General features: G+C 36.8%; 2 protein-coding genes across 2 annotated transcripts in view; both read right to left on the bottom strand.

Annotated features, from left to right (window-relative positions):
* MNS3 (alpha-mannosidase 3) overlaps positions 1-10,750 on the bottom strand; it is a 29,867-nt gene extending 19,117 nt beyond the window's left edge. The window contains exon 1 of the mRNA XM_006845287.4: positions 10,593-10,750. Coding sequence (XP_006845350.1) covers positions 10,593-10,670 — 78 coding nt within the window. The 5' untranslated portion in view covers positions 10,671-10,750. The remainder of the gene's footprint in view (positions 1-10,592) is intronic.
* A 9,163-nt stretch (positions 10,751-19,913) lies between these two features.
* LOC105420737 (uncharacterized) lies at positions 19,914-20,510 on the bottom strand. The gene has a single exon (XM_011625464.1). The coding sequence runs from the start codon at positions 20,508-20,510 to the stop codon at positions 19,914-19,916; it is 597 nt and encodes a 198-aa protein (XP_011623766.1).
* Between the last annotated feature and the right edge of the window lie 5,078 nt (positions 20,511-25,588).

Below are 25,588 nucleotides of genomic sequence, written 5' to 3'. Positions count from 1 at the left end.
CCATCTGGACGTGGTTGAGCTTATGCTCGGGTTTGTCCTCTATTTCCCTCGTGGGTTTGTCGCATCAGCTGGGACGACCAGAACTGTTTCCTCTTTTGGATGGTGTATATTATATGAATGCGGGCTGTTGACAATTTCTTGGCCAGCTTCCCTTGCATGTTGGTCGCTTTCAATGCCATAGCAACTCCCCATGCAATGGTTAACCTATTAGTTTCTTCTTGCATTGGAGTCTCCAAGCTAAGGTAATCCTTATTGTTGTAGTATTGAGGATCACTTGCCATAGAGACCTTAGCAAGCTCATTTTACGATTCATCGTCAATTGGTAAGCTTTCCGGTTGACTCCTTCCGATGCCCCAAGGCCATATTGAATGATTTTTTGGCTTGGGCTGGGTTTCTAACTCATTTGTCTTAATAAGGTTGGCATCAACCATTGTTGAAGCATTTGGAATTGTTTCTTTTTGTTCATTATCAAAGTCGGCCGCCTAGGTGGACTTTTTGAAAAAACACATAGGCGTGGTCCAGGCGAACACTATTAGGCGGAATAAGCTAGGCGCCCCACCTAGGCTATGTAAAAGGCGGGCGCCTAGGTGCTGCCTCGAACTTGGAGGAAAACAAATTTGGGAGAGGGCAAAAAATGTAATTTTGGGGGGCCATTCTTGCCCCTAAAAACAATTTTAGTGAACTTTAAAGTGAGAAACAACTTGAAAAAACTAGATTTGAAGATTTTTTGAGAGATCGAAATTTTGTTCAAAATCCTCGAATGTTCATGATATTAAAGGATATTCATCCCCAATCTTATTGAGGCTTATAAGGGTTGTAAAAGAGGAGATTTGGGACCCCAAACATTGCGGTTTGACCCGAAATCGAGTGCACTTCAAGAAGGTTGGTATATTTCAATAGCTTTCAATAGGTTTTGTATTTTTCTTCCCCTTAATGTCTAATGATGTTATTATTTGCTATTTGTAATTTTTTTTTATATTTAATGATATATGTTTGACATGTTATTGTGTATTTGGATTACTATTTTCCCATTCGGATATGTAGTTTGGGTCTTTGGGAAAGCAATTTAATAAAAATGTCCATTGCCCCCAAACCGAATGATTATTTTTTTTACTTCTTTTTTTTTAGTTTTACATGAATTTACTTGTATGATTCATAAGCCATTTTTATTTTATTAGTTAGTTTAATAATTGCTTAATGGTTATTAAATAATGGGAAAAGTTTATATAGAGTCGAGGCTCTAAGCAACCAAATTAGAACCTCCTTCAAAAATTTCACTAGAAGAGATTGTTTAAGTGCCCAAATATCCTCAAATTGATTATCTCGACATCGAGATGCATGGATATGAGAATACATGGATTTCACATTTTGGAAATAGTGCATATTGTAATGCATTTTTGGACCGTCAATTTTCAAGATTTTCAAGTTCTCATAGATCTGTTCAATCTGCACTATTTTTTAAGCTTTAAGTTTTATAATTAAAGAAAAAAATATATTTTAAGGTTATCACAAAGATTTCCAGTATTGAAACCACATTTCTCAACACTATTTGAAGGTGGGCTCTAATTTGATTGTTTAGAACCTCGACTCTATACAAACCGCACCCTTAAATAATTGCATGTGTAATATATTTTTTGATTTATTGATTCATAAACCATAATTTTTGTTATTAGTTATTTTAATGGTTGCTTAATGCTTATTAACTAATTGCATGGTGAAGAAGACTTTTTGTAGTTGGTGGCCTTTATTGGTCGGATATGACGTTTTGCTAATAACTTTTGAAACTTTTAATGTTGCTTTTGAGTTATAATTATTTCATTTACAGTCTAAAGTTGTAAATATTTATGTTTGATCTGTTCTTCTGGCTTCCGACATCTTAACAATATATTCAATATAAACAGTGTTCAAAAAAGCGGACAGCCCAGTGCCTAGGAAACCGCCACCTAGGCGGTCAAACTGGGCGGTAGTCCCCGGGCGACCGCCTAGGCGAGCGCCCAGCCCTAGGCGACTGCCCAGGGCCTACGCCTAGGGGCGGAAATGTTTTTTTGTTTTTTTGTTCCATTGATTTTTTTTTTAAACATAAAGGCTTTTACGGATGGTTTTAAGTTCATTTGAAACCTAAACTCACAAGAACCCACTTTAGAGAGACAGAAACTTCAAAGAAACTAAATTTTGCGATTTTCATTGGATCGAAGTGTTTCTCAAAGTTACGAAAAATAGATCCAGACATCTCCCAGATATATTAGATTCAGTTTTGGAGTTTTATAATCTATTACAGGGTGTTTTTATTATTTTAGCACCTAAAAACATCTCAAAGGTGGGAGTTTGGAGGTTGAGCAATCGAAGTAAGTGCAAAACTTTATTTTTTATATTGCCTTCTTCAGGATCAAGTCGTAGTGGAGATCCGGGTTGGAAATATGGATATAACCCGAATCCAAATGACAAAACTTGCATTAGATGCAATTGTTGTTACAAAGGCACAAAGGGGCATAAACTGGTTTAAGAAACATCTTGTCAATATTAAGGAGGATGTTGCCCCTTGTAAAATATTCCTAAAGCTATCAGAGAGGAGATTAAGCAATACATGAGTTCTGTAAAACAAAAACAAGAACAAAATCCTTATCATTTGAATAGATCTATTTCTGCTTCTTCTAGAAGAAGTGATCCAGATTGGAAGTATGGTTATAACCCAAAACCAAACGATAAAAATTGTATAAGGTGTAATTTTTGTGAAAAAGATACCAATGGGGGTATTAGCCGATTCAAGAAACACCTTGCTGGTATTAAAGGGAATATTGCTTCTTGTAAAAAGGCTCCTGAAGCTATTCAGGATAAGATTAGACAATCTTTTAATTTAAAAGAACCAGAAAATGATGAAAATGAACCTTGTTCTATGGAAATATCTTCTCCAGGTTCTTCTAGAAGTGGTGATTCGGGTTGGAAGTATCGTTATAACCTGAATCCGAATGACAAAAATAGTATTAAATGTAATTATTGTGGAAAGGATACTAATGGGAGAATTTACCGGTTTAAAAAACACCTTGCCGGTATCAAGGGGGATGTTACCCCGTGTAAAAACATTTATGGGGCTACCAGGGAGGAGATTATACAATATTTGAGTTCAGTGAAGCACAAAAAGATATAAAAGGGTAGAGCAGCTAAGACTCCTAGAACCTCATCTGCACATACTAGTAAGAGGGAGGTAGAAGAAGCGGAGGAGGAAGATGCAGATTCAAAAGAAACAGATAAGGACGAGCATTATATAGAAGAGGGAGATGACTCTGATGATGATGCCTTGAATCTAATGCATATGATGAGGCTTACGTTATTCCTTCTGATGATGATGACTAAAGACTCTTGGTGTTGAGTGTTTGACTATTGTGTCCTAGACTGTAGTCTGTATATTTTCTGAATTTCTGTATATTTTCTTTTTCTTATTTTTAGTTTCTACTTTCTAGTTTCTAGTTCTACTATCTAACTTTTGTGTGTACAGTCTACAGTGTATCAAACTATCAGTGTATGCTTGTATTGTTTTATTGTTTTAGGCTTCTAGCCTTGTATGAAAATATGGATTATGGTCTTATGGATTATCAAAATTCTCTTCTCGACTTCTATCTTTTTTTTTTTCCACTGGGATTATGGTCTTATGGATTATCAAAATTCTTATGGATTATGGTCTTATGGATTATCAAAATTCTTATGGATTACGGTCTTATGGATTATCAAAATTCTTATGGATTATCAGTATCAGACTATCTTTTCTTTCTTTATTTTCAACTGGGCCGCCCAGGTTCTGGGCGCCCGCCTAGGAGCTAGGTGGCCTAGACCCCATGGCCGCCTAGGTGCGCACCTAGCGCTTTTTGAAACTATGTATACAAAACTAACTTATTAAAATAAAAAAAAAAACAAAAAAAAGCAGATAATTCTATATACAATATAATGGGGGAGGAGGGGGGAGGGCTGGGGGATCCAAATTTTAAAAAAAAATTAAAAAAAAAAAGCACCGACTGCCCTTGGGTCTGGGCACTCGCCTTATTAGCGGCTAGGTGGCCTAGACCCCCTCACCACCTAGGCAGCCGCCTCCGACTTCTTGAACATTGTTCATTATCAACCTCCCCTTTTATGACAATTATGGCACCTTTATGGATAAGGTTTTGAAGAATGTGCGTAAAGGCAAGGCATTCATTCGTGTCATGGGCATGGTTTCAATGTCACTCATGCCACTGACTTGTTAACAATGTGAAAGGGAGGAACCCAGGCTGTAGGCAATTCCACAAGCTTATGCTCAAGTAATTTCCGAATAACATCACTCATTGGCTCATCTATGGGCGACTTGCTACTCTGTGTCTGCCATGTGGTTGAATGAGCTTTGCATAGGAGGGCTAGACTTGGATGAAATTCTGGACCTATCAATCAAGTTTACCTATCTATTAGACGAAGCCTCATTATTGTTATTTTCTTGTGAGGGGTTTGGCTAGCACTGGATTTTCAATGGATCTGGCGTTGGACTTTGCCAGCTCATAAGATGTAGCCATCTCCATCATAGAGCCAAAGGAGAAGGCACACTACTTTACTAAAGAAGGATCAATACTCGGGAATGACATTCTCGAGGAGGATATCAATCTTTGCACGAGTAGAGAGAGTGCAAGAAGAGGTACTTTGAAATCGCTCAACAAAGTCAGGGAATGGCTCATCATCCTTTTGCCTAATTTCGTTGAGCGACCCTAGTGAGATGAGTCAAGGCTTGCTCCTCGAAAATGGGATTCAAAGTTTCAAAACATTTTGTTTGGAGTTGCATGGGGGTTATCCTTCATAAATGCTCGATGCCAAACTAGAGGACTATTGATAAAGTATGTTGGAACAACACCTTAGGGTGATTAGGTCTACCTTTCAACGCCGATACCGAAAGCACATAAGCATTGACGTGTGCCTTTAGGTCACCCTTCCTAGAGAACTTGCTCTTGAATTGCGGCATAATGAATCCATTGGTAGATCTTCAAGATTTCCTAGGGTTTCTTGGACAAAGGTTTTATGAGTTGAGAAATCACATATTGTCATTTTCTCTAGAGAGCTTTGAAGGTGCTTCATATTTGCCTCCATGATGTTAGCCAACTGAGCGATTGGAATTAGGAAATTTAGCTGGTCAACTGGTTGCCTAAAATGGACTAGTGTATCTGAGTTTGAGGTCTCTGACCTGCTTGTACCGATTGATGAATTGGTCGATTGGGTGACTTAGGGGCGGCAATGGACTAAGTGGCCCGGCCCAGCCCAGCCAGCCTGGCCCTTAAAGAATAGGGTCTATGCCACAAAAATGTGGCCCGAGGGCCGGGCTAGGGCTAGGCAAACATGGCCTGAGGGTAGGGAGGGGCCAGGGCCAAGGCTGAATTGGTACATCCCTCCTTTTCTTGTTTTTTCCTTCTTTCTTTTTTGGCCTGACCCGGCTCTAATAGGGCTTTTTGAAATGGGGCTAGGGCAGGCCCGGCCAGTTGCCAACCCTAGGGTGCTGAAAAGCTGAACTTTGGAACCGAATGAGTCAAAAAGACTAGTTGTTGGCAATAGATCCACCAAAGTTATTTGGTTGAGCCTAGTTCGGCTCACCTTGACTCACTATGTTTCGTTAAAAAGCTTTGCAAAATTCGGTGCTCACCAATGAACAATTGGAAAGAATCCCCTAGGCTACTATGGTGACTAGACCTTTGGAGTGGATCTTGGTTAGCCAGGTCTAGGTGCCCCTGGCGTGAAGGCTGATAGCCAGGGCCGAAGCCTTGACTGGGTGGTCTACTTCTAGCAGTTGATGGACTAGACCTAGGAACATTCCTCTCTATAATGTTGGACCGAAAGAGGGTGCGAAGCCCATAACTGCTATTGGACAACATAAGCCCTCGAGGCAGGCATGGACTCCATTGCTGATGACGAGAACCAAACCCCTGGATAGGTGCTCTATTTCTTGTAGGTGGTTCTTGGATTGGTTGACTAACTGGTGTTTGACTCTCGAGGTAAATCCAATTTGAGTTGACTGGCTCAAGGTTACTGAGGGTTTGTCTTTCTGGCCTACCTTGACCATGCCAACTAGGGTGAATAATGTATCCCCAATTAGCTAGGTCTAGCAGGAATGCCTGCACCTTTTGGCTTTCTTATAGTTGACTTAGTTAACGACCCTGACTCCTACTAGTGTTAGAGTGGGCTGCCCCTAAACTTATCTGAGCCTTGACTCACTGGACCTCTGACCAACTCGTTATTACGGTTAGAACGATGGGATGGTGACTGACAACTGGGGTTAACCCAGCTTGAGTCGGCTAACCCAAGGGTTTCAAGGATTTGGACATTTGACCTACCTTGGATACACCACCAGGACTTAAGACTAATCCCCATGTCTTAGAGGATTGGCCCTTGTCTAATTGATTGACTATTTAGGGTGCCATAAGTCTTGTAGACTTGGTGGTCTCCCTAAATGACGGTCCAAAAAACTGACTTAGAGGCATGGACTTCTAACTATGGCTCCACATGAGTTAGACTAGAATCACCCACATGGGCACTATGGGTTCAAGGGACATCTGTATGGGGCCTCTCGGATTTGTGGTCAATGCCCTAAACCTAGTTAGGGATAAGTTTGAGGAGTTAGCACTTGAATTGGACCTCACCCTAATTCTGTCTTGGGACATAGCTCCTAAATTATGCTAGACTAAAGGTTCGGACCTACCAAAGATAGACCAGGCAATGCTCAAACCGACCAAACTAAGAGTAGGCTAAGCAAAATACCACATGAAAAGGTATGAAAATTTTGACCAAGTGTCGATGGGTAGGTTAAGGCCAAGGTGGGGTTCCAAACTAAGAAAAAGGCTGAAATTCGGCTAGGTCTCAATGGGTAACCACGTAAGTCCCAAGCCACCCTCATGGTATTGTTATTAGGTCCTACAATTGTGGGTGGTTTGAGGCAAAGAATTACGAAGGGATGCTCACATTAAAGTTGAACGATCTCCAACCATCCCGCTCCCAACAGCTAGGTGCCCCTCATAACTTTAACGGTGGGTTTGACAATTTCTTATTTGTCAAAAAATAGATTTTGAGAGGTTAAGTGCAAAGAGGTTTGGAAAAGAGCACACGTGCACATGTAAAAGTATGTGGTAAACACGCAGCAAGAAAAAAAATAAATTGTATGAAAAATATTGCTAGCAAATATTCAAAGCTACAACTATGACAGAGAGAAAAATAGAAAAATGAAAAAGGCATTAGAAGTTCCAAAAGGGAGAGAACAAGGAAGCTTGGGCCTAAATCTGGCCAGAGATGCAATAGCCTGGTAGCCACCAGCGACGCATAGTGCATCGCTAGGGTCCAGGCAATTACAAAATGATGTCGTGATGTGTACTAAATCACGGTCTTGTCTTTCACCTGTGATGGGCTCTGCCTCGCAATGTTTTGGGCCCTCCCAGACCCCCTCTTATCTGCTCCATACAATGTTCCTAACCTCTAGAAGCCAAGAAAAGACCCTAAGAATAAATTTTTGAAGTTGTTTTTGGCCGGGATTTCACATGATTTCAAACTTGACACGGTGGTTGCAAAACTCTTTACAACCGAAACAGGGAAGATCTCGATATGAAATCCTCTCTAATTTATGCTTCAAACTAAACAATTAAAATTTTGATAGAGCATAAGATGGATATGTGGAAAGAGAACTTCTCCCCACAATCCATCAGCAGAACCGGCCTGAAAACACACAAAATGCATAAAGAAACCAAGAAAACAGGGACAAGAAAGGAAATAAATTGAACCCAAGAAAAGAAAAGAAGAGCAACTTACTTGGAAACCGGTGCCTCTGACATCGTGAGCTCGTGGCCTGGATTAGACTAGTAGTTGAAGAAATATCTTCATCTTCAACCTAGAGGTTTGCTTGAATTTGAGAAGGACTTGTTTTGTTTGCTTAAGGCATGTTCTTCCTAAGGGTTTTGGAAATTAGGGTTGCAGAGAATTGGGGTTTAGAGAATTAACGTTGAGTATCCTAGGGATTTCTAGGCTCTAGGGCTTCTCTAGGGTTAGGACTCTAGCCTAAAGGTTTAAGTTCTGGTTCTAAAAGGACCTTAGGGGGTTTTATATAGTTCTTTGGCTAGATCCTAGTTCAACTGGGATTTAGGACTTCTAGATCTATCTTTAGGCTTGGTAGGGTTTGATTGGTTGACCAATCAAAGGACTCAGATCTTCTACAGGTTTTAGGATCCTAGAAAACTCCTGAAAGGTCACCTTCTAGAAGCTGAAGCGGAAGTTGAACCAATACTAAAAAGTGCCTATATGAACTTGAATGGGCTTCCTAAACAATTCCAGGGCCAAAAGGGATCAGTGATGCATACCGCGTTGCTGGTCCATTTCTAGTTTAAATGATTTCGCCTAGTGTCGAACCTCCTGCTGAGTTCAATAGTGATGATCAGATACAAATCAAATGGGTTTTGAGGTGTCCAATATAGGTTTTCCCGGCATTCTAACACTCTGCGACTGTTCTGGATAAGCTTGGAATCAATCAGAATAGATTATGCTAGAATTGGTCAGATTTAGGTTGATTTGCCTAGATTCAAGTAGATTTGGTAGCTTTCCTATGGATTATACACTAGGTTATGGTTCACTAGGGTAGTATGGTCCCTAGGGTTTAGGTTTTACAGGTTTTCAAGGTTTTAGGATTTAAGGAAATCAACCAATTTCAAATTGGATATCTAAAACTATACATACATGTGTAAATTGTTGGGGGACTACAGTGCAAATATACCCAAACTACACGTTCGAACTAATTTCTCACACGATGATCAACTTCTAACATTCCCTTAGTACACCTCTCAAGTAAAAAAAAACGGAAAAAACCAACTAAAATCCATGCAATCCAATCTAATTATGCATAGCAAACATAGCACAAATGAACAGTAACCAGACAATGAGCAGAGCTTATTACATGAAATAAGAATTAGGGGCTAAAACCTTGGAATAGTTGGGACTTCTAAGATAAGGATATAATGGATATGGCAAATTTGGCCATGGCAGTTAGTAATGGAAACTGTTTTACAGCACACAGAGTGGGTAAATCAAATAAACTCACTAATTCTATGATGCCAGAACTCAGTTGCCTAGACTAATAGGATACTATCATCTTAAAACATAGTTTTATAACAAAACAACGCCATATCAGCCATTAACCACTACAGCTGACAATATTTTTACTAGCCCTATTACTCAGAATTGTGCCATTTTGGTTACAGAAGGGTCCAGTCAAACACAAACACCATTTCCGTCATCCTTGTGACATATGATAGTCATTAAGCTTCATCATAACACTAGGTTCCCGTGTTTTACAATTTCGATTTCTTTTTTTCTATGTCCTTATCGTTCACACCATCAATCAAGGCAGCCAAGATTTGAATGAATCTTTCTTAGATTTGCAACAATTTTGATCTCACTAATATCAAAATTGAAATGAAGTAATTGACATTTTGAATAACACTAACTTCAACTGAGTTAACTGTCCCACGAGGCACGGGACATCAGGATCAGCTTGCTGTCCTAAATGATATCTACCTCACTTGAAATCACTATCAAATCTATATTACTCGACATTTCAATAAGCGAAAACACCATATATTGGTCCAAATCCGCTTTGGTCCCATCGATTGAAAAGCGAGAAAATCTATGTACCAGTCGCATCCTCCATCCATCTTCAATAATCATCTTTACATTTGTTCTGGATGACATAACAAAAGCAACTACATTATATGTGATCTTCCCTCTAAATTAAGGGCCTAACAAACATCTCTATATACTACTCTTGTGACTACATGGATGACAAAATGGCATTGGCTCTTTAGGTATTATGACACTAAAAGACAAAAGACAAAACAAATCCCTTTATCTTTCAGTGGCCGAGTTTCACAGTTCGAAAAAATACAACGAGGATATCATAGAAGCTGAGAGAGGCATATGGTTAGCTAGCTTATGACACATCTTAAAAGTATCTCGCCATTAAAAAAAGGCAAGGCATGATTCCCCTAGAAAGAGAAAAGTCTTATCCAAAACCATGGCATGTGGAGTTTCCACTAAATTAGTGGGTCTACAAAACTGTTAATTTACACTGCTCCACACACGTTTGATACATAGACGCGCAGGAGGTAAAACTTTTACTTCTCTAACCATCCAAGAACTAACGAAGAACTCTTACAGTACTAGGATATATTCAAAATGGCAATGGGATGAAAAAGAGAAGAAAATCACTGAATTAAATAACATTTTGTCAGATGCTAATCAAATAGAGCCTCAATATCAATGCTGACATAAGCTCCTACGCACTTTCTTCAATAAAAGACTCATAATTCAAGTTAACAAAGCGATAATAAATAAATAAATCGAAGTATCAATCTCAGTCTGAAACTACTAATTTACTCCATCTACACAATCCAAGTGACAAATAAGCAGGGATCAGAGTTTGCACATATTAAAAGATCAGATCTGAATTCATGAGATACAATCCAGAATAATGACTTTCAAAGCCTAAAATTTGATCGCAGGAATGGTTTTGATGTCTAAAATTTGAGAAGAAATGGAGATTAGGGTAGGAGCCGCACCTTGAAGAAGGACCTATGACGAAACTTGGCATTGTCGTAGTGGACATCTTGCACAGCGTAAGGAAGAACCTTCGACATCCTCTTTCCCTCCAATTCCAGGTGATGGACGCGATGAAGGAATTTATAGAGAGAGAGAGAGCGGAGACAACTTTGAATAAATTGTGTAAGAAACGTAAAAACAGAGTATTTAAAGGTCTGCGGGATTTTGCAAGTCAACTTGTCCGTACTCGCTGCAATGTGTAAATGAGGCTTCCCTCGCATTTCTAATCTTTTATCTTTTTTTTATCAGATGGACGATCCGCATTAAGATCTCTCACTTTTCCTATTGATTGCGGTCTCTCTTTTTCCTTAAAAGGTTTGTAAGCAATAGGACCATTTATCTTTTTATGCAAGAAGGTTTAATTAATCTTAATGATCAATGTCAAATTGGATAAATTGGAGTAGGTTAAAGTTTTTGTTTTGAACTTAGAATCTAGTTAATGATACACTCATAATTAACTCATTAAAAATTTAAAAATTTGAAGGATGAAAATGATTGTGACTTTTTTATATTAAAAGTAAATGATCTCTTTAGATATATTTCTTTCTTTTGCATTGGCAAAAATTTGAAAGAATTTAATGGAAGAGAACAAAACATGCAAGTCCATTTCTTCTCTCTTGTGCTATTTATTATAAGATGAGGGCGAGTATTGGTCTAAACCTTTTTTTTTACTAGTCTATCAAATCAGGTGAATTTGTTTTAAGGTTACTAAAGAAACAATTATACTTCCTCAACTGTTCGACTTCAAATTTAATAGTCTTTGTGACCTCCTTATATCAATAGTAAATAGTCACATTGTATTATCATCATCATTTTAGACTTTTCAAAATTAATTGCGGCCAACTACATGAATCATGGTCATCCATTTTGTTCTATTAAAAGTCATACTCTCAAAGAGGTCATGGTCCCCATATCTTTCATTATATATATATATAAAAAAAAAAAACTAACTATAGCTGGCCAGCTATAATAAATAGTAATATAGGTGAATTGAGAGCCGTTAGATCTTTACCATGCGGTTCATAATGTATATCACTGTTTTAATTTTAATTATTTTTCTATAAATCGGATCGAAATGAAATTTTAGACATGGGTACTAAAACACAGGGTACACGAATAAAAAATATAAAAACAAAAATCCAAAAATACAAAATGATCGAAATACCCCTGAAAAATGATGGGGTTAGTTTGGTCATTTTAAATTATTGAAAATAATTGTTTTATATTTTTATATATTGCACAATAGTATTAGATATATACATTCAAATTTTCATATTAATCAAATTTATATAAAAAAAATTAAAATTAAAATAGTGATATGCATTCTAAACCACATGATGAAGATCTGACAGCTCCCATTACACATGCATACTATTCATTATAGCTAGCAAGCTATTGTAAGGTTTACCCTATATATATATATATATATAATGATTATGTACGCCCATGGGCATACTGTTACAGTAAATGCCCACGGCCCAGATTCAATCTGGGCCGATCTGACGATCAAGGATGCACGTTAGTGTTTGAATTTTAAATCTTTTTTTTTATAAATCCAAATCACTTGAAATTTTATGTGTGTGTTCTTCAAAAGTAAACGAATCTATTAAAAATATTTTACATGAAATAAATTGACCAAAATACCCTCAATTTTTTTTTTTTGCTAATTATTTTTTTTATATTTTTATTAAGTGCGCATTGATGAGAAGAACACATGTCTAAAATTTCATGTGATTTGGATTTGTAAAAAACAACTAAAATTCAAACACTATCAGACATCTGTGATCGTTAGAGGGGCCTAGATTCAATCTGGGCCATTAGCGTTTACTGTAGTGGTCAGCTAGTGAGCGTATAGAATCCACTCCATATATATATGTATATATCAGAGAATAATTTTATGCAATGGTTGTATAGTAATATAATGCAACCACACATCTAAAAAACCATGTTTGTAGCATTTGTATCACCTAAAAAATTGCGCATACCCTCTCTTCATCCCAATAGCCAATTTCCAAAAATAAAAAAGAAATTGAATTTCTATCATGGTTAAAATGAGTTCCTTCCAACAACGAAGTCAAAACCTTTTTTTAAAAAAAAAACATTGTTCATTTAAAGATAACAAAGCTATCTAAAACTTTCGAAAAGAGAAAAATCATTCTAAAGCCTAGATCTAAGCACCTTAACAAAATGGACGGCTTATGTTGTTTCGGCTGAAATAACACTTTTTAGATTACATTTTCAAATTTTATTTTTTTGTGATTATTTAATGGAATGAAAATAGTGTCCATTTAAAAATGGGAAAGCTTTCTATGTTCCTCCTACAACATAGAAGTTCTATCCTCCCCCTTATCCAACCGCCCATTTTTTAATGGAGGGCTAAGATTGCCCCAATCTACACTGTTTTATTTTTATTATTATTTTTGGATGGTGAATTTTTCCTAGACACGATTTTTTTTTTCTTCCAATCTAAAATTCTGGCAAAATCATGTAGTTGTCCAAACGGTCAAATTCCATTTCACAAGATTTTTTTATTGCAATCCAAAAATATTCTAATTTTGGGTACATCCAAATTGGCCCTTAGGCTTCAAAACAACCTCGTCTAGTGAAATTTTTGAAGTAGGCTTTAATTTGATTGTTTAAAGCCTCGGCTGTATATAAACTTTTCCCATATATATATATATATATATATATATATATATATATATATATATATATATATATATTATTTAAATATCTTTTTATTTTATGTTATTACGAAAATACGTAATACTTTCCATTATTACACAAATGTTCGTTTTTTAAACTTCATGACAATTTTTGTAAAAAAAATGAAACTAACTATTTTCAATTTTTCAAAAATTGAAATGGGCTTGATTTCGATTTTTAAAAAACGAAAAATGGCCCCATCCTTTTAACTATGTGTACATCCCTTTCCATTTCCAAACTCTTGCTTTGTGGGCAAACATTTTGGTCAAAACTTCTACTCTCTGCAATTCTCTTTATTTCTCTCTCTCTCATAAGAAACCCAACCCTATAGCTTTGATTATATTTCAAGTAAACGTTTTTGACAGATTTTGATCGCTTTTTTTGGATTTTGAAGGCATTTGACGGATTTTTTATATGTAGTGAAGGTATGATATTATAATTTGTAGGTCAATTTTAGAAATTTAGATTGTATAAGATTTTGATTTTAGGTTTATTTGAGTATATAATGTCGATTTAGGGTTTATTTTATGGATTTCACAGTTGATACGCATGACAATTTGTTTTTGTGATATTTAGGGTCTTTAAAAACTAAAAATTTAAGGTCTTTTTTAGAACTAGAAATTTGTACATGAGGATCTATTGAGTTAATTTTGCTTTTTAGCTGTAAATTTTAGCGTCTGTGAGGAAATTTATATAACTGTTAGTACTGCCTTTTGTTTTACTTCATACGGTCATGCCAGTGCTAGACAGAGCTAGGAGGAGAAGATGTAATGCGATAGTGTGGCTATTTGGTTTTGGGAAATTTACATGACTGCATAATAGTGCCCTTTGTTTTGTTTCACTTTTGGGGCATAAAAAATGGTATTCGTTTTGATCATAATTGAATATTGATGGTCTCTTTTATATGTTTTTCTTTGATTATTTGATGTAAGGGTTTTTACCAATGGTTTAAAAAACGGATCGGTGACTCGGATCGGGCTTCCAAAAAACCGATCCGGATCGACGAATCGGCGATCCGGATCGAGAATCGGGTGAATCGGTCAGAATATAGCTTAAAAAAAATCCGAAAAAATTATTAAAATTCATTATAAATATTATTTTTTAGAAATTCAATAAGAAATGAGGGTACTCCATTAAGAATTTTCATGTTTTTGAATGAATATACGAATATTGATATGTTCTTTCCCTGCATGAACCACCATTCAGCAGTTAATTTACATCACACAAAAAGATAAATATAGAATTATCATGGAATAAGTATATCAACATACATGGACTACAATAAAGCATAAAATTAGTAACATATGATCTAAAAATAAAATGATAGATGACGTTATTGTTCTTCTTGGTCACGTTGGTGCCATTGATTGAATTTGTTTAACAATTCATTGATTCGATCTAAAAACGAATCATCGATATTAGCAGGCATCTTACTATTCCCAAATCTCTGAGTGTTAGTGCTTTGTTGTGTTCCAAATCTAAAATCCCCGAAGATTGTCCATCCTTCATGCTCACCTGCACTGTCGTGCTCATCCCTACACTGTTGCTGTTGGGACTCGATATGTGAATAATATGGCTGGGATAGGGTGGCCTCAGAATCATCATCTCTCTCATTTTCTCTTTGAATAATATGGATTAAAAAATAATAATAACAAATTTTAAAAAAAATCAATCATAGATTAAAAAAAAAAATCACAAATTTTCAAAAAATTCTATCATGGATTACAAAAAAAAATTCGATCATGGATTAAAAAAAAAAAATCACAAAGTTTCAAAAAATTCTATCATGGATTACAAAAAAAAATTCGATCATGGATTAAAAAAAAAAATCACAAATTTTCAAAAAATTCAATCATGGATTACAAAAAATTCGATTATGGATTACATAAAATTCGATCATGGATTACAAAAAAACACAAAAAATTCAATCATGGATTACAAAAAAAGAAAAAAACAATTCGATCATGGATTAATAAAAATTCAATCATGGATTACAAAAAACTCTATCATGGGTTACAAAAAAAACAAAAAACAAAAAATTCGATCATGGATTACAAAAAAAAAAACAACATTTCGATCATGAATTACAAAAAAGAAACAAACATTTCGATCATGTATTACAAAACATTCGATCATGGATTACAAAAATTTCTATCATGGGTTACAAAAAAAAAAAAAAACAAAAAATTCGATCATGGATTACAAGAAAAAAGAACAAACATTCCGATCATGGATTACAAAAAATTCGATCATGGGTTACAAAAAAAACAAAAAAAACAAAAAATTTGATCATGGATTACAAAAAAAAAATAAAAACAATTCGATCATGGATTACAAAAAAATCGATCAAGTATTACAAAAAAATCTATCATGGATTACAAAAAAAAAAAAAAAAAAAAAAAAAAAAAAAAAAAAAAAAAAAAAAAAAAAAAAAGTTTGGTACGGGATTCGCCGATTCCGTACAGTGAATCGGCGAGTCATTGTACAGAATCGTCCGGTTCTCTCTAGAACCGGGCGATTCTCGTTTTTTTTCGCCGATTCGACCCGTCCATGGCGATTTCCGAGTCGAACCGGGCGAGTCCGGTTCGACTCGGCGTTTTTTTAAACACTGATTTTTACAATTCAACATTTGGTCCCGGGATCTTTCAATTGACCCATGTTGGGAGGTTCATAGGAATTGAGCTACTTTTGATTTGGATACTTGTTTCCAACTTAAATTGAGAATGAACAAGAAACATCTCGTAGATACTAGATTCTAATTAATTATTGCATTTGCATATATTGTTGTTGTCTTGCTTTGTTTTGAATGCGGGCAGATTTTTCATTGCATTTAGTCATTTTTTCACAATTCATAGCAATTTTTCATTATATTGTATTGTGTGTAAACTTTGATACTCTTAGATTGTTTTAAGTACAGATTCCTGATAGATATAGTGATATCTTAGAAAAAAAGTTGAATTTTCTTGTTGATAGATAGAGTATCTTAAAAATGAAAATTTGTATCTAAATTATGATGCATGTATTAAACATTTACAAATGCTTGTGGTTTTAAGAGTACACATGAACCTATAGGTTGAGTTCAAAAGCTTCATAGTACTAGGTTATGGTCTAAAACTGACCATGTTTTTTGTTTAATTGCATGATATTATTGTTTATCAGTTATTCAGTTAAGTGTAGCATTATGATTAACACGGTGACCATATAGGGTTGAAACCTTTTATCAGTTAAATAGTTAAGTTTTGCATATGCAATCTTATGATTAACATGGTGACTATATGAAGTTCTAGTGATTATGGATCATATCCATCCAGATGGAGGATACCCGGGAGGTCCTGAGCCCAAGTTTGCTACAACTGCATAAAGATCTTTCATACTATTATATTTGGGAAGGACATATATATATATATATATATATATATATATATATATATATATATATATATATATATATGAAAACTCTTCCCAATGCTTATAAGCAAAAATGAACAGTGATTTTGCCTACCCTCATCATCATCCAAACTTTATCGCACGGTCACAATTGTCAGTTAGTGTTACAATTTTTTTTTTTTTTTATAAATTCAAATTACTTGAAATTTGAAACGTGTGTACACATCTTAGTGAGACGCACCTAATTAAAATAAGAAAAAAATAATTTGTAAAATATAAATTGACCAAAATACCTCCAAAAATTTTCAAGGGTATTTTGGTTAATTTATATTTTACAAATTATTTTTTTCATATTTTTTTTAGGTGCGCCTCTCTAAGATGTACACTCTCTAAATTTCATATCATTCCGATTAGTAAAAAAAGTGAAAAATGAAACATTACTATACAACTGTGACCGTGCGATGAAATTTGGATGGTGATGAGGGTAGGCGAAATCACTATTCATTTTCGCCTATAGGCGTTTTGTAGTATCTTCCATATATATATATATATATATTCATATTCTCTTTTCATCAATTCGTTATTTTTTAATAAATTGTAGTATGTTTAAACATCATACGGGAAACATATGTATATGTATTGTGACCAATATGTTGTCTATTTGTTGCATTTCAAGAGAAATTAGAAATAAGAATTGATGAGAAAACCCATCAATTGTGTGATTGGCATCTAACCAATGAGCAAGCTCAAATAGTGAATGTGTTTAGATTAGGTGGTTTAGTGATTACTTTGTGAGGTCAAATAGACCATCCTTTAGTGGTAGCCAACGCAGAGATGTGATGTTCTGAGACCAATTCTTTTCATTACAATATTCAAATTGGTGAGATGACACCTACACTATTTGATGCTCATGAGCTCCTAAGTCTGACTGTGGATGATGAGCATGTAATCTGTCGTCCAATTAGTGACTATCGGGAGTTTATAGAAAACCAATTTGGGTGAAGTCCCCACTAGGGGTAACTTGGCAGTCATCAAACATTCATGGTTGAAGGCCAAATTTCGACAATGGTCACCTGATGCAGTCCCTTTGGACGTTTTTTGGTACACTCGTGCCTACTTGCTCTTCCTTATCAACTTCACCATTTTCTCATATGCATTGCAGGCATTATTGTTGATGCAACTCTGATACCAATTGATGCAAGGAGAAAATAACACTGGAAAAATAAAGATAAAGAGTTGAGAGAATATACCCTCTCTAAAAGTCTGCAAGGGAATCCACTCCAAAATAATCTCATCACAAGACCAAATTTTCTTAACTCATTCACCTCTTTTACAATGAAGGGAAACGTCCCTTCAAATAGACTAAAAAAAAGAAAAGAAGATAAACAACCAAATTTCCTATTTTATCTCCCTTAACCGATTTTCTGTCATCCCAATGTTCTCTCTTTTAAATTCACGTGTCACCCACGTTTTACCCATTATTGAAAAGATAAACCCCCTAGATTTAACTTTATCCTATTTATACTCCTAAACTAACCATATTTAACCTTATACTATTTAATTCCTAAATTTATCCTTATCCTATTTAAACTCCTATTTTTTAGAAACCCCAATGACCAATAATAGATCACACACAAAATCTTCCCCATTCACCAATAATACATCATGCACAAAATCTGCCCTCCTCTCAAATTAACTTGAATTATCCTAGGATAATTTCTATTAAAAATAAAATAAAAATTAAACCCCAATTTTATTTGCATCATTCTCCCTGGGTTGGGAGAAGCTCGACCTCGAGCTTGAAGCCAATCACCATCTGCTAATTGGTGATGTAATCCCACCATGCATCTCAACACCTTTTCTTCAATTTCTTTTTCAATATCTTCAAGACTAATGTAAGACTCTTTGCCTGTAACTGTGTCCCAAGAGTAATTGTTGAATAGGAGGTTGGGCTGATTATTCTAAACTCGGAATGGGTCCACAGCCAAATGAACACCATATTCAATTGATGAACACCCTTGACCATGAAAATTTGGGAGATCGATTTTAATACTAAAATCTTGTTGTCACTTTATAGGATACAGATCTGTGTTTGTCATGAAATTCCTTATACAAGATTAATATGGTTGCTAGTACCTTCTTCACGAGGAAAGTTATTCTCCAACCGTTGCAACCTCTGATCCAAGCGTTGCATCCTTTGATTCATCACCTGATTAATCTCATGTACTTCAGTTCGAAAATCCTCTAGGTGTTGCATCATCTGATTCATCTCCTGATTCATTTCGCGTACTTCACTTTGAAAATTCTCTAGGGCTTTAGTAAAAATTTCTCCCCAACAATCATCCATAGTCGGAGCAGGATTAGCTTGATTCGCTTTTGTTGGCATTGTAAACTCTAGACCTAACTTACTCTGATACCAATTGCTGCAGCGATGTAGCTCTGATACTAATTGATGCATGGAGAAAATAACACGGGAAAAATAAAAATAAAAAGTTGATAAAATATACTTCTCTTAAGGTCTGTAAGGGAATCCACCCCAAAATAATCTCGTCATGATACCAAATTTTATTAACTCATTGATCTCCTTTACAATGAAGGGAAATGTCCGTTTAAATAAACTAAAAAAAAGAGAGAAGATAAACAACTTAATTTCCTATTTTATCTCCCTTATCCTATTCTCTCTCATCTCTATCTTCTCTCTCTTAAATTCACGTGCCACCCTCCTAGATCTAACCTTATCCTATTTATACTCCTAACTAACGATATTTAACTTTATCCTATTTAATTTCTAAATTTAATCTTATCCTATTTATACTCCTATTTTTTAGAAACCCCAATCACCAATAATACATCACGCACAAAATCTTCCCCATTCACCAATAATACATCACGTACAAAATCTTCCCTCCTCCCAAATTAACTTGACTTATCATGGGATAATTTCTCTTAAAAAAATAAAATAAAAATGGAACCCCAATTTTATTTGTATCAAGGGCCAATTAGGTATTTACAATTGTTTAAGGATATTTAGGAAGCTGAGAGATATGCTTGGAGTGTTGCTGCCCTTGCGTATTTGTATCATTCTCTCGGAAAAGCTTGTACTTTTAACTGAATACATTTTAGTGGTTCAGCCAATGTCTAACATATGCTAGACATACATCAAACAGAGGCTATTCCAGACGCAGGTCCTAACCCAATGTTGGATTCCTCAGGTCTAACCCAAGGATATTCAGACCCGAAATATCATTATGTCTTCTTCTGGTACTAGCAATGGTATGGAAAAATTTAGTGTTTAGGTCACCTTCCTTCAACCATTTATTCCTATATCTTTGCTTCCAATAAATTTCTTCAGACCTTCGCAAATCCTCTAACTCCTTCAGTTTAACCCCACGTTTCACCACCACCTGCTCAATTAGAACTCCATATGACTGAGCAGTAAGATCCAATAATTCAATATCAGTTAGAACCCCTTCAATCTTACCCTTAAGATCGAATTTATTATCTTTTTTCCAACCAATCAATTTTTGTTTGACGCTTATCAATTTTTTGTGTAATTGAAAATCCATAGAACCCATCCCCACAAAATTAAGCCAGGTTCTCTTAATAAGCTCAACCACCTCTAAATTATCTAGCCACCTAGCATCAAATCTAAAAGGTCTCAGCCCAGACCTAAGAGACCATGCATCCAAAAAACTGGGGAGGTGACCAACCAAAGCTTTGACTGAGGTTAGTGGAAAGACATCCAGCCATTCCGAAGCCAACAAGAATCTGTCTAATTTAGACATCGCTAAATTAACAATACTATTATTGGATCAAGTAAACTTCAATCCAACAATAGGAGGATCCATAAGAGCATTGCTCTCAATGAAAGAATTAAAACTCCTCATGTAAGTGTTGATTGGGGACCCTGCAAAGGACTCATTCGACCATCTAATATGATTGAAATCCCCCCCCTATCACCATCGAGAAATGGAACAGACGGATCAACTCATTCATCTAAAAAATAAAAGCGGATTTCAAAGAGGAGATATTAGGCCCATAAACATTCATAAGACCCCATGAGAACATCGAAATAGGGCCACTGAAACCCAAAAGTAAGCAATTGTTTTTCACAATAGTCTCAAAATTTTGGACCACCAACGGGTCCCACAAAACCCAAAGGCCACCTGAGTTACCTACTGCATCATTCTCACAGAAACAGACTGCACCTAAGCCCAAAACTTCCCTAGCCCAAGAGAGAGTAGGCCTTAGAAGTTTGGTCTCTTGTAATGCCACAATTATTGGTTTATATTTAGTAACAAAAAATAGGACATCCCTTTTACTTCTACTGTCCCCTAACCCCTAACATTCCAAGACAGAATATTCATAAATTAAGGAGAAGAGAAAGAAGAGGAAATTGGTCCAAAAGGACCGCCCTCAAAACACACTGCTTTCAACATCCTTACGTCATTGGCCTCAACAATGTCATCATCAGAAGAAGAAGGCGAATCAAGATCCACCACCACTGGGTCACAAAAAACAATAGCATTCGCCCCAAGTAACCACCTTTCGGGACTCTGTGCGCCTCCAATCTAGCCGAATACCGCACTCTTCTGTGAAATTCCTTCTTACTCTTGCCAAAAACCGCCCCTTTACCCTTCATAGTCGGCATCACCTTTGGGCCAGAAACTAACTTCTCTACAGGAGGCAAAGGAGAGTCCACCTTGTTGATCACCACTTTCTTTGCTTCACGGTGCTTCTTAATTTCTGTCATAACCATCTTCCATCCCAATATCCATCACCATTTTTTCCACCAAAGATGATTCATTATCAACGTCAATTGGGAAATCAGGGGCCTAACTAGATGGAAATCAACACTTAAAGGATGGGCCGTAGGAGAGACAACTACTGCCAACTCATCATGGACCAAAAACTCCTCCTGAAAAACCTTTAGGGGAGGAGCATCATTAGCAATAGGCTCTCTTGAATATCGACAACATTAATAAGAGGCTGAAACTTTGGATTATTCTCGATAAGGAACTGGAGCTCATCAGGTTCTACCATTACAATGGCAAGAGGATCGATCAAAAGGGGGTCAAAACGGGAATGACTCCCCCTTGGTTTCCCCTTTGCTGCCGCCAAACGGAAGAGAAGAGGGTACATCTTTGAGTGAAGGAGGATAACTATCAACAAACAGCACCATGCTTTGCCCACTTTAATTCTGTGCACCAAGAGTAAAACCAACGAGAAAATAGTCGATGACCCGCCGCAACTTCTTCTTTCTAAAACAAAATTCTCAACCACCGGAAAGAGGTAAGTAGAGGAAGGTAGAGAAGACACAGCCACTTGTATAGTGCAGTCTTCTCCAAAATCTCCTTTGATAACAACATATTTCTCGAGAAGAAACTGTCACGCTAAAGTTTCCTTTGTCATGCCATCAAAAGCTAAAATGTGTTGTGAACCAACGAGACCATCTGGAGAATTCAAATCAACAAAATGTGCACGTGAGACATATATGCCAGACAGTTGGCCATAGACTATTCCATATTGGTCTTGGCCACTCTTGATGGCTATACCATCATTCCCTAGACCCCGACACTGATGTAAAAATTTTCGATCAACATGTTCTCATGTAAGTCTAAATCAATTCCATCTAATCTGGATTTTGGGTAGAGGCATGAGGTGATGCAATGGAATGATGGTTGTGTTTTCTCAAGGTGATGTAGTGTCTGTGTTTACTGAGAAATCGAAATGGGTGCAGTTAGATATCAAGTCGGAGTTCTTTGAGTCTGGATCTTTTTCACCCCCCATTTTTGTTTTTTTTGGTATGTCTGACTAGGTGAAAAGGGGTTGGAACCTTTCCTATACTCCTGATGTTAAGATCATTGGGATAAACAAAGTGGTGTTTAAACTTCGATCCAAGGATGAGGTACGCAGAGTGCTCCAAAATCATTTTTGTAGAATCTGGGGAAGTTTGCTATCTTTGGATTTATGGAAACCATCAGATCATGGTTCCTTTCTTCAGAAGGGATCACTTTGGATTTGAACTTAGCGAAATCCCTCTCTATGCGTGGAATCTGGCTATTATCAAGGTGATTGTGGGTGGTTTTGGGACTTTTTGTGATCTAAATTAGGACTCCTTTTTAGTCCAGTGTGTAAAGCTGTGAAAGTTAAGATTGTTGAAGCTAAAGGTGGCCCCATTCCGGAGAAGGTCTTCTTGACTATTGGTGATGACTATTTTGAGATTTCGATTTCTCGTTGTTCTGAGAAATCTGTTTGCGATCTTGAGCTTGTGAAGTGTAATGGAGGTATCTTTAAGGATTTTCAGCGAAATGAGCCGGAGAAGAGGAAGCCACAGGCCAGAACTGGTATCCCCGGAAATTTGAAGCATTTCAGAAGATACCGGCGTAAGTCCAGCAATTTTGAATTTCAAAATAAGATAACTCCCAAAATTTCAAAATGATGGATCCTTGTGGGAAGGTTTCCTGTTGAGTTTGCGAGACTTTTGAAATTCATTAGTAAGCGGCAGGAGTTGAAAAAGGAATGCGCTAACGTTTTGACAAAAAATAAAGCGGTTTTTTTGGAATATGTTTCGCAATTTTGAAAGATTGGATTTTGGATGATGTCTCACGTGCACATTTTGTTGATTTGAATTCTCCCTACGGTCCCATTGGTTCACAACGCATTTTAGCTTTTGATAGCGTGACAAAGGAAACTTTGGTGGCATGGTTTCTTCCTGAGAAATCTGCTATTATCAAAGGAGATTTTGGGGAAGGCTGCACCATACAAGTGGTTGTGTCTTCTCTACCTTCCTCTACTTACCTCTTTCTGGTGGTTGAGAATTTTATTTCAGAAAGAGGAAGCTGCGGGGGGTCATCGGCTATTTTCTTGCTGGTTTTACTGTTGGTGCACAGAACTAAAGTGGGCAAAGCGTGGTGCTATTTGCTGACAGTTATCCTCCTTCACTCAAAGATATACCGTCTTCTCTTCCATTTGGAGGCAGCAAAGGGGCAACCGAGGAGGAGTCATTCTCATTTTGACCCCCTTTTGATCGATCCTCTTGCCATTGTAATGGTAGAACCTAATGAGCCCCAGTTCCTTATCAAGAATATTTCGAAGGAGTTTCAGCCTCCTATTAATGCTGCCAATATTCAAGAGGGGTATGTTGCTGATGATGCTCATGCCTAGGAGGTTTTTCAAGAGGAGTTTTTGGTCCATGATGAGTTAGCAGTAGTTGTCTCTCCTACAGCTCATTCGTTAAGTGCTGATTTCCGATCTAACCAAGCCCCTGATTTCCCCAATGACGTTGATAATGAATCAGCTTTGGTGGAAAAAATGGTGATGGATATGGGGATGGACAATGTGCCCCTTACAGTGGTTATGACAGAAATTAAGAAGCATCGTGAAGTAAAGAAAGTGGTGATTAATAAGGTGGACTCTCCTTTGCCTCTTGCAGAGAAGTTAGTGTATGGCCCAGAGGTGACGCCGACTATGAAGGGTAAAGAGGCATTGTCTGACAAGAGTAAGAAGGAATTTCACAGAGGAGTGCGGTCTTCGGCTAGATTGGAGGAGCGCGGAGTCCAGAAAGGTGGTTACTTGGCAGCGAATGCTATTGTTTTTCGCGACCCGGTGGTGGTGGATCTTGATTCGCCTTCTTCTTCTGATGCTGACATCGCTGAGGCCAATGACGCAAGGATGCTGGAAGCAGTGTGTTTTGAGGGCGGTCCTTCTGGACCAGGTTCCTCTTCTTTCTCTTCTCCTTAATTTATTAATATTCTGTCTTGGAATTTTAGGGGGTTAGGGGACAGTAGAAAGAAAAGGGATGTCCTGTTTTTGTTACTAAATATAAACCAGTAATTGTGGCATTATAGGAGACCAAACAATCAAGGCGTACTCTCTCTGGGGCTAGGAAGTTTGAGGCTCAAGTGCAGTTTGTTTCTGTGAGATTGATGCACTAGGTAGCTCAAGTAGTCTTTGGGTTTTGTGGGACCCGTTGGTGGCCCAAAATTTTGAGACTATTGTGAAAAACAATTGCTTACTTTTGGGTTTCAGTGGCCCTATTTCGGGGTTCTCATGGGTTTTTATAAATATTTGTGGGCCTAATATCTCCTGTTTGAAATCTCCTTTTATTTTTGAGATGAATGAGTTGATCCGTCTGTTCTATTTTTCGGTGGTGATAGGGGGGATTTCAATCATATTAGATGGCCGAACGAGTCCCTTGCAGGGTACCTAAGCAACACTTACATGAGGAATTTTAATTCTTTGAGAGCAATGCTCTTATGGATCGTTCCATTATTGGATCGCAGTTCACTGGGTCCAATAATAACATTGCTAATTTAGCGATGTCTAAATTAGACAGATTCTTGTTGGCTTCGGAGTGGGTGGAGGTCTTTCCACTTGCCTCTATCAAAGCTTTGGTAAAGTTGTCCTCTGATGACCACCCCATTTGTTTGGATACAAGGTCTCTTAGGTCTGGGCCGAGACCTTTTAGATTTGTTGTTAGTTGGCTAGATAATTTAGAGGTGGTTGAGCTTTTTAAGAGAACCTGACTGAATTATGTGGGGATGGGTTTTATAGATTTTCAATTACACAAAAAATTGATAAGCATCAAACACAAATTGATTGGTTGGAAAAAGGATAATAAATTCGATCTTAAGGGTAAGATTGAAGGGGTTCTAGCTGATATTGAATTATTGGATCTTAATGCTCAGTCATATGGCGTTTTAACTGAGCAGGTGGTGGTGGAATGTGGGGTTAAATTGAACGAGTTGCAGGATTTGCGAAGGTCTGACTAAATTTATTGGAAGCAAATATCTCGGAATAAATGGTTGAAGGAATGTGACCTAAACACTAAGTTTTTCCATGCCATTGCTAGTGCTAGAAG

The sequence above is a fragment of the Amborella trichopoda genome, chromosome 3 (assembly GCF_054954075.1).
Source record: "Amborella trichopoda isolate Santa Cruz 75 chromosome 3, AtrichopodaSantaCruz75HAP2 v2.0, whole genome shotgun sequence".
NCBI classification, from domain to species: Eukaryota; Viridiplantae; Streptophyta; class Magnoliopsida; order Amborellales; family Amborellaceae; genus Amborella; species Amborella trichopoda.
This window is presented reverse-complemented; position numbering and strand designations above follow the sequence as displayed.

Bases quoted from the DNA above. Each gene is read 5' to 3' on its own strand.
- LOC105420737 (XM_011625464.1), bottom strand. From the start codon at position 20,510: ATGTCTAAATTAGACAGATTCTTGTTGGCTTCGGAATGGCTGGATGTC.